The sequence below is a fragment of the Kryptolebias marmoratus genome, linkage group LG6 (genome assembly GCF_001649575.2).
Source record: "Kryptolebias marmoratus isolate JLee-2015 linkage group LG6, ASM164957v2, whole genome shotgun sequence".
In the NCBI taxonomy this organism is placed as follows: domain Eukaryota; kingdom Metazoa; phylum Chordata; class Actinopteri; order Cyprinodontiformes; family Rivulidae; genus Kryptolebias; species Kryptolebias marmoratus.
In genome coordinates, this window is record NC_051435.1 from 15,169,436 (window position 1) to 15,178,823 (window position 9,388).

General features: G+C 43.7%; 1 protein-coding gene across 3 annotated transcripts in view; it reads right to left on the reverse strand.

The window, feature by feature from the left end:
• Positions 1-9,353, reverse strand: part of dcaf6 (ddb1 and cul4 associated factor 6) — a 17,640-nt gene extending 8,287 nt beyond the window's left edge. For 2 of the 3 annotated variants that reach the window (XM_017410243.3, XM_017410242.3), the window contains exons 1-7: positions 8,964-9,051; positions 5,881-5,942; positions 4,372-4,464; positions 3,166-3,351; positions 2,967-3,080; positions 1,871-2,006; positions 1,564-1,775 (exon numbers count right to left, since the gene is read on the reverse strand). In XM_017410243.3, coding sequence (XP_017265732.3) covers positions 1,564-1,775; positions 1,871-2,006; positions 2,967-3,080; positions 3,166-3,351; positions 4,372-4,464; positions 5,881-5,942; positions 8,964-9,051 — 891 coding nt within the window. Of the gene's footprint in view, positions 1-1,563; positions 1,776-1,870; positions 2,007-2,966; positions 3,081-3,165; positions 3,352-4,371; positions 4,465-5,880; positions 5,943-8,963 lie in introns of all 3 variants that reach the window. The other variant, XM_017410241.3, reaches the window with a different exon arrangement.
• Between the last annotated feature and the right edge of the window lie 35 nt (positions 9,354-9,388).

The window sequence follows — 9,388 nt, forward strand, 5'->3', positions numbered from 1 at the left end:
CCCGACCTCTTCAAGTGGACGGAGGAACACCGCCTGCATCAGTCGCTGTATTTGGAAAGGAATGTGAGCGTATCCCGACACAGCTGACTCACGGGCTCCAGGATGAAGCACATTCAGGCAACAACTCGTCGTTTAGCATTTCACAGATTCCCCCCCACACCACTCCCGCTAAAGTAAAACATCCCCAATAAAAAACAAACAAGCGAGCGAGAAAAGTACGGCTGAAACAAGCTTGACGGGCTTCTAACACGCATGTTTGCCGCGGCTCTTCCTCATCATCCTCGGTCTCGGGTCATCAGCCAGCACAGATTTAGCTCAGAGTGACAAAAACAAATGCTGCTCCGATCAGAACAGCTCTCCTAACAAAACAGCAGAGAACAGCTACCAATTCCACTCCAAACGTCTGCGATCAGCTTGTTTATTCTCTGCTGGAAAAGAACAAATCCAGATCCTAATGAAGTCAGAGGAGAGGAGTAAACGATGTTCAGATGACGAACGATGGCCCGACGCCATGAAAGGCGAGCGATAATGTAACTGTTGTATGTCTGCCTGTTAGCAAAATATCTCAAAAACGCTGAGTGGATTTTAATGAAACTCTGAATGCGCGTCTGCAAACGATTACTTTTAGGAATGAATGCAATCCAAGATGGCCGTCACCGGTAACGGACCTCAGCCAACACAGAAGTGTCTGTAACTCAGTCAGTTTTACAGATATTGGGCTAAGATTTGGGTGGTAGTAGCTGAGAGTCATCCACAACACATACTCTGAGTGCTCACAGATCACAAAAGAGCCGACATGCATTCCTTCAAAAATAAAATAATTGTTTAAAGTTATTAAACAAGCAAAGGTGTTAAATGTTCTTCGGCTCCAGCTTCTCCAGTATGACTGGCAGCTTTTGAAATTATTTTTATTAACTGTTTTTTTACATATTGTTTTATTATTTTATGTATTTCTTTGTTTTTTTTCCCCTAAATATTTAGCAGAGTCAAATAACTGGTTTGTCAAAATAGAGATTAAAACAAAAATAAACAAATTTAGTAGCTTATTTATTCAAAACTTTTTCAAGTTTAGATATTTTTTTTGACTGTATGGACATTATAAGAGTCGACTTTTCACCTCCCTTTAACTTGTAAAAGAGACGAAGCGTGTTTCCATCCTGAGAAAAGTGTTTTTAGGCTCAGAGCAGCTTTTTAAAGAAAATCTGAGCATTTAATCAAAAACCTTTCTGACATTAAAAAACATCCAGGCTGAAAGCACTCTCTTTTGTTCAACAGACTATTTTATTTAAATAAAACTCACGTAATGCACCCTGAAAGCTTAATTTCTTTCTTGTTCTCCTATTATTTGTTGCTTCATCGTTATTTTTGTTCAGTCAAAACCGACTGCACCCAAAACCAGACCAAGATTTTTATCTGAACCCAACAAAAACTACATGAAACCTAAATCCCACATGTCCAAATCTGAAAAAATAATCTGTCATCACAGATTCCTGTACCCCTAAAAGCTCCTACTTTTATTTTTTTATCCCTGGCTTTAGCTAGAAGACCTTGGTAGGATCTCACCTCCTCCCTCCTCTCCTCCGACGGGCCCTTGAGCTCCCGGGCCTGGTCGTCTTTGGGATCAAACAGGTAGATGTAATCGGACGAGTAGCTGACCAGGACCTCCTGACCGTCCTCGCTGTAGCAGAGAGACGTCACCCTGCACGACTTGTTAGACAGGTGGGCGGGAACGAACCGCACGCACATGCCCGTCGTCCCCCGGCCCATGTAGTTACCTGCGCACCGGGGAAGAAAGTCCGGCCTGTGGTTACAGTTTCTGTGGCTCAGGAGGAAAAACCTACAGATGGAAAGGAGGAGGACACGTGCTCACCTGTGGCTCGGGTGCCCAGCATGCGGCGGTCGTAGATCCGCACCGAGCTGTCCGAGCAGCCCACAGCCAGGTAGTACGGCACCAGGGGGGAGATGGAGATGGAGGTCGCCGCTCTCCGGCAGTTTATCAGGATGTCCTGCGGTCGCAGCAGACACAGTCAGGTCAGGTTTAAGCTCAGGAAGTAATGAAGTTACAGCACTGAGGCAAACTTGGTCTTGATCAATCTAACTTCAGTCTTTCTGGATGTTTTTTCTTTTAGGCTTCGGCTGCTTTTTCTCCCATTTTTGTCTCCAGTTTTTGCACCCGACCTGAGCAGCACGTTGAGCAGGTTAAAAATGAGAAAAGTGGACTGAACAGAGAACAAAAGGAACTTCTTTTAGCACCGACAGAGTCTGTCTCAAATACTATATTAGGTGTCAAACTGTTATTTTGGTTTTTTTTTTGATAGATTCGAGTAAAGAAATGGGAACAGATTGTGTCTTTGTGACAGGCTGCACCTTTTAAACCTTTAAAAAGACTTTTAAAGAGCTAATTAATGAAAACCACTTTAAATGATTGCAAGAAATTGACTTCTTAGAGGCAAAATGGTAAAAGAAATTGGTGAGGAATTAAAGAGTTCTTCGTGGTACAGTTTGTCTTTTTTCTAGATTAAATTAAGAAAGTCTGTAGAGACATAACAATCTAAATCTTAAATGTTTCATATGTTTCCTGAGTCACTTTTCAGGGTAATAATCCCTCTAAAAGCAGGAAAACCTGAAGAGCAAAACAGCAAAACAAGTCTTTGCTTCATTTTGTCACAAACGGAGGAGCACCAACAGTTTCAGGGTTAGGAAGAGGCAGCGACGGTCTGGTGAAGCCATCAACAGTTTTTTTGGGGGTCACCAGTTCTGACCTGAAGACGGTAACATGAGGAGATATAAATCCGGAGCATCTTGGATGGAAACCAAGAGGCAGAGCTGTTTGTGCTGAAAGCGGAGCTCATATGAGGGGGATTTGGATGTTTCCCCCCCCTCACAACAAACCAACAGGTCGTTCCTCCGTCAAACCGCCGACGCCACAAAGTGAACGCTCTTTGAAAGTAAAGCTGTCACCGTACATCTTTACAGTCTTCTTTGGTGCAGCTGGTTTTCGTGCGCAGGTCGAACCACCGCACCGTGCCGTCCTCCCCACACGACAGGAATGTGTAGGGGTCGTTCGGTACAGTCATAATCTGACGAACAGAGGACAGGTAAGAGAGAGGAAAAAAAACCAAACAGACAAATCCAAACAACAACAGAAGCGGCGCGGTCCGGCACCTCGTAAGCTGTCCCGTAATGGCAGCTGAACTGACACTGCCTGTTGTACTCGGGACTCTTCTCGGTGTGTGTGTAGAAGATGATGCCGTCCCCGGAGCAGGAGATGATTTCCTGGTCGTTGGTGTGGGGCATGAACTTTGCACTGAAGATGTTTGCTCGATGACCTGAGCGTATGGACTTCTTGACCTGCAGAGGGGAAAGGAACGGACGAAGGTGTCGGTCTGCGGCGCTCATCCTCACAAAGCCAGGCTGACAGGTGCAACTTGTGCACAAACTGAGCCGAGTAACCTTTTTGTTGACAGACTTTTGTTTATTAATATAAATTAGGGATGAACATTTTAAGCGAAAACACTCGTCGGAATTATCAGTAATTGAAAAAGAGTTACCCCCGCCTATCAGATCCTGTCCTGTTCCCAGGTCTGTTTAACCCCCGGAAACTCACCCAAGACCGCAGCTTCCACTTTCAAATCCTTTCAAAATAAAACTACAACGGCAGGGGTCAAGGCACATCGTCTCGGCAACAACTTGCCGTGTCTCAACCAGGCGCCGCAGCGAACAGAAAACGCTGTCCTGACGGGTCGCAGCCATTCTTCAGATCCGCCACATTTAACTACGCTTTGAATATTCAAAGAGTCCCTGCCCCTGCCCTCACCGTGTTCAACACACATAAATAAGAAAGCAATTTAAAACGAGGCCAATATATTCCCTTCTCCAAAACAAAAACCAGAGCTGAGTTTAGGGTGAAATTGTGCTGGAACAATTAGGATTATCTCTCCCAGTTAGCGTTATATTTTTTGGGAAAACAAATGTCTGGCGTCCCTGACTTGCGTCCTCACATTCCTGTGTCCAACGTTTGTGTCCCCCAGAACACGACGAGGACAGACTAGCCTGATCCAGAACCAGAAGGGACGTTGTCCTAAAGAGGACGCGCGGACCTCTGGGCCACAGCTTCTCAAGTAAATAAAAGATTCAGTGAATCATTCCGTGCCCCTGCTGGAAAGATTAAAACTCGCCTGGAAGCCAACAAACCTCCGTGTTTGTTGACCTGTTTTTAATAATCACCTCCTGTCTGTATTATTTCTGCTTTTTTAACACTTTTTAATGTTGTTTCAAAGGCTGTTCAGCATCCGTATCATCGTCAGCAGAAAACACAACGGCGGAGTCGATCAGCGTCTCAGGATGCCAGTTCTCGAATTGACAGCCTACCTTTTTGTTGTAGGGGTTCGTGATGACCAGGAAGGTGTCGTCTGACCCCGACAGGATGTATTCCCCCGTCTCGTTCCAGGATATCGTGTTGACCTGAAGCGGAGGGAGGAAACACAAACGCCGTATGAGCTGCGTGGGTTAGACGGCCGAGATGAAGACAAAAACAAAAAAGTGAGGAACTTCTGTGTTCCCCGTCTTGCAGGAAAAATAATTCCTCAAACAGACACATCTTTTTACTTATTTTTCATTTCTCATGACATCAGTCTAATGGATGCTTTTATTTTGTTAACAATTAGTGTTTTAATCCTTCTGGTCTGAACTAATTTTGATTAAAGCAGAACAAAATCTCACCCTCGCTGTGCAGAATGAATACAGGCGTCGCTAAATAACATCTGGCGGCTAATTTATATTTTGTTTGTCCAGTGAAAAGACTAAATTTGATCTTATCCACATTAATTCAGCAGAGATGACCGTCGGGCTGCAGGCCGCGGTCTGCAGCAGAATCGAGCTGCCGTTTGTTTTCAGTCTGCGGATCAATATTTCATTAAAACCTGCAGCTCCGCTCAGAGTTTGGGCGTCACAGACTCGCTGGCTTCGATCGGCGCCAGGCTGGCAAAACTGGAGTCACATCTGAGCCCCCCCTCCCCGTTTTAATCCGATAACCGAGGTTAAACGTTCGGACCGCGGCGCAGGTGAGTCCGTCCTCCTCTGATCTGATGAAAGATTGATGCGCCGGCCGCCTCATGACAGACGGTGTTGATTTATTCATCGCGGTGACATTTAAATAAGGACGCCCTGCGGATTGGGGCGACGCCGTTCTGGGAATCTTCTGTAAATCTCTTTCCGTTTGTTTCTTTTTCATGTTTCATTTTGCTTGTTAGAAATCAAATTATCTCAAATGTCCTCTCATCTTAGAAGTTTATTCAATGAAGTGCAAAGATCTGGATTATTTTTTGAAAGAAAGCCTCGTATTCTCTGGTCATCTGGAGTCTGAACAATAACCATCACAACTATTAAAACCTTAAAGGTAAAGCAAGGTTTTCTGCTGAAACTAAGATTTTTACTAAGCTTCTAAAGAGAAATGTGTCAAATCCCATTATTTCTGATTCTGTAAACACTACTTTGTATTTTTACACAAAGCACTGTTTTTATTTTGGGGTCTCAGTTTGTCCCCTAATCCTTATTGTGGGTGAAGAATGTGCTGGTCCATTTTTCGAGCAGGTGAGGAGCCTGAAAATGCAATCCCGTCGTTTTAGAAAAGCAGAACGCCGGGAACAGCAGAGCAGCTCCCCCGAGCGCGTCGTGTCCGCTGAAGGCCTGACACCGATAGCGTGACAAGATGTGTGACCGACGTGTCAGCTTCAGGTTTCTGAGGCGTCGACCGGCTGACCTGCAGCCAGAGACCCGCTCCGGTTCACACACAGACGGGCTGAGAGAGGAAAACAACACCCTCCCTGCCAGCAGTGGTTGGGGGGGAATAAAAGGATAAAATAAAAAAAGTGGACTTACGCAGCCATTGTGTACGTTCAGAGTCGCTTCGAGTTTGAGTCTCTGAACAAACTCTCTCCTACCTGTGGAAACACAAACACACACCTTTAAAAGATCTGTTCATATTCACTTTCAGAAGAAGCATCGTAGTTCTCACTCAGCTAAAACGCAAACATTCACAATAATTTCAGTTTATCTCCAAACAACCTTAGGGATTATAGCTCTGCTGAACCGTCTTTAAACGAACTAAACGAAGAGTGAAACAGTTTGACGTCATCCACCGGCGAGGCAAGCTGGAGTTTGACGTTTGCTCCCATTTTTAGTGTAAAATAGAGGTTTGAGAAGGAATAAGAAAAGAAGATTCTCTAAAAAATAAAACTATTTCTTGTTTCCCACAGCTGGATAGTAGCTCATTAACATTATCAATAATGTTGTTTATTGGTATAAATTTAAATTGGGAGATTAAATTACAAGAAAAAAGGCCTGAAAGTTCAGACAATCAGGCTGAATATCTGTAAACCGGACAGAGTTCTCCTCAGTCCCTTATTATTATCAGTGCTGTCAGACTGACTGCAGATGTTTGTTCTTTTTGTTTAAATGACCACATTTGTTGTTTAGGACTGAGTGCAGAAAATAGATCCCTCAGACATACACTTGTGTATTAAATGTGTTCATTTGTGAGTCATAGTTTTGTGTATTTTTCCTCCTCTCACAGCGTAATATTTCCTGCTTGGATTTTTATCGATCAAATTACCTTCTAAAGTATTCTTCCAAGACACTAACTTTGCAGTACTTTCATTACAGCTTGTGTTTATGATAAAACACGTCTTTCATCTGTCAGTCGCAGGCAGTAATGTTTTTGGCAGTGTGTGTGTGTGTGTCTCATGAACCACCTGATGAATTTTTAGTGCCACAGGAAGTAATAACTGAGTAATCTTTGTAGTCAACTCGATTCAAAATGGCTGCCATGGCAAACAGACCTTAAAAACAAAAAACAAAACGACACTCACAAAAAAATGGCTACAACTCGACCGGTGGCAGTAGCTGAGACTGATCGCAAAAAGGTAATCTGAGCGCCAACAGGTTGGGCGGGAGCTTCGTTCCCCTTCGACTGCTCGGCCTTTAATCTGGGAGTTAGTTTCAGCTTTTATTGACCTTATTGTTGACTTTATTGAGAGCTGGAAATGTGTACATTTAAAAGCGAACTAAACCCCATAATGTCACGTTTTTGTTCAACTGGCAGATCAAACTCTTACAGACAAAAAAACAATAACAGATCTATGAGATCGATTAACATTAAGATAACCCAGTCTTTTAAGATTTGGAGAAAACACACACTCGCACACACACAAATCAACTAAACAGCTCACTGGATTTTTCTTCCAACCTCACAGCACGCTTCTCTGATTTTCCATCTTATGTTTCACCCCAGCTCGTCACCTCTGACTTGCTGCCGACACTAAATATATCTGATAAGAGCCCACACATCCCCGCGCACCAACTCGGCTCAGACTTTATCTCAGCCGGGCTAAAAACAGCACCGGCTAAACCTCCGAGGCACCAGCTCCACGTCCACGCGTGCTCGCATCTCCCCGTCCAACCTCTGTGGGACGTAGGCCCGTCGGTGGGACCAGGTCCTGTCTCACGCCGTCCCTGTCCGCCTGCAGCCGAAGCTCCGACACACACAGAGGAGTCAGGAAGGGCAGTAACTCTGTAGCTGTACTCTGATTGACTTAGCTAGAATTTAAACCCAATGTAACCAGATTAGAGAGATCATTTTCCCATATACTTTTGATTTATCTGTGTAAGACGCACAGTATAAAGATGAGCATGATCAGGGTTTTAATACCAAAACAAAAGATTGCAAACAGGAAAAGAACAGATCCTAATAAACGGGGCATTTGTTCCAGATATTTTATATATGGAGCATAAACACTGAAAGCTCCTTTTAAGCTTTTGTGACCATTTTAACACAAAGCAGTGCAAATATTTTGACAAATGACAGATTGTGATTGTGATTGTGTATTATTGATTGTGATTAATGAAATTGTTTCCAATGTCACACGATGCCTCACTGAACCTGGATGTTACGCAGTCTTAAGAGGTTTCGAAAACCGCAAGTTTACAACCTGAGCACAAATCTCCCTTTGTCGTGTTAGGCGTTTGGAACGCCGCTGCTTCCAGGTAGCTTTCCAAAAACAAATGAAGCTATTACACACACACACAAAAGAAGCTAAGCACAGCTCTGTGACACTAAAACAGCTCACATGTGTAGCATCTTAAGTGAAAAATCATATTTTTTTCCTCAGATTAAACAAATAAAACACAATCCAAGATGTTTCTGCCAGTTTAACCGATCCAAATGGCCAATCTTACAAGATTAGGTTTGGTAGGTTAAATTAAATAAAACTAAATTCAAAATATTGTCTTAAACAGACTTGAATTTCACCCTAAATGATTTAGATCTGCATATAAACTATATAAAAGTTGCATCTTTTATGTTGTTTTAAAACTAATGTCTGCGAGATTCTCAAAACACCACATTTAAGGTTTGTTTACAAGTTCCTGCAGAAGTGAAATGAGACCATTAAAAGGATTTATCTCTGATCTAATTACATTAGGAAGTGTAACATCATAAGGCTGGATTTGAAAGTTCATTTTACACATTTATGATGATGATGATGATGATGATGATGATGATGATGATGATGATGATGTAGCACAGCAGATGATGGATCTCTGACAGTCCTGTAATAGCCCTGAAATTGCATTTGAGCTGCAGCTTCTGGCAAAAAAACAAATAATAATAATATGATATCAGCATGATGGGACAAGTGTGATCTCTGGCCTGACAGAGCCGCTGGGTTACGGATTATACATAAACCCTAATCTCAAGAGTTAAGGGTTTTAGAGAGCACGGCTCCTCTGTAATCGTGATAAACTGGTGGGTCTACACGGGAACAGGAGCTGTGTCATTAAAGAAGCGTGATCTCACTTTCCACTCTTTCTTATCCAGCTCCACAAACACGCCGTCTCCGCAGACATAAAGTTAAATTAACCCGTGCTGTCAGCGTTAGCATGGAGGAGGGTTGTTTTGTCCTTACCTAAATAGTTGGTCCTGATGGTGTTAGGCACACCGTATCCGATCAGACGTTTATTAACATCCCAAACCAGGTTTCCAGTGCAGGACATCGTAGGCGAATGGCTTTATTTCTGATTGACAATAACATTTAAACTGAGCTAACGCGTCTCCTGGCGATGTCGTCTTTTATTTACCCACCGCCGCCAGCTTCTCTCAGCCCAGTTTGGTCCCTTTCCGTCGGGACGGTGCTAGCTGGCGTGCGGCATTGCTGGGAGGGAAAGACACGGGCTGCTGACAGGTCCTCGCTGTCCCTCCGAGTCCAGTCCGACTGTGTCCCTGCTCTCCGCGGTGCTATCTGTCTAACTAGCCTAGCCTGGTTTATTTCTTTCTGCGGACAACTGTCAGCTGTGTCGAAACAACGCGAGAAAGCGCGCGATTTGGCGGAAG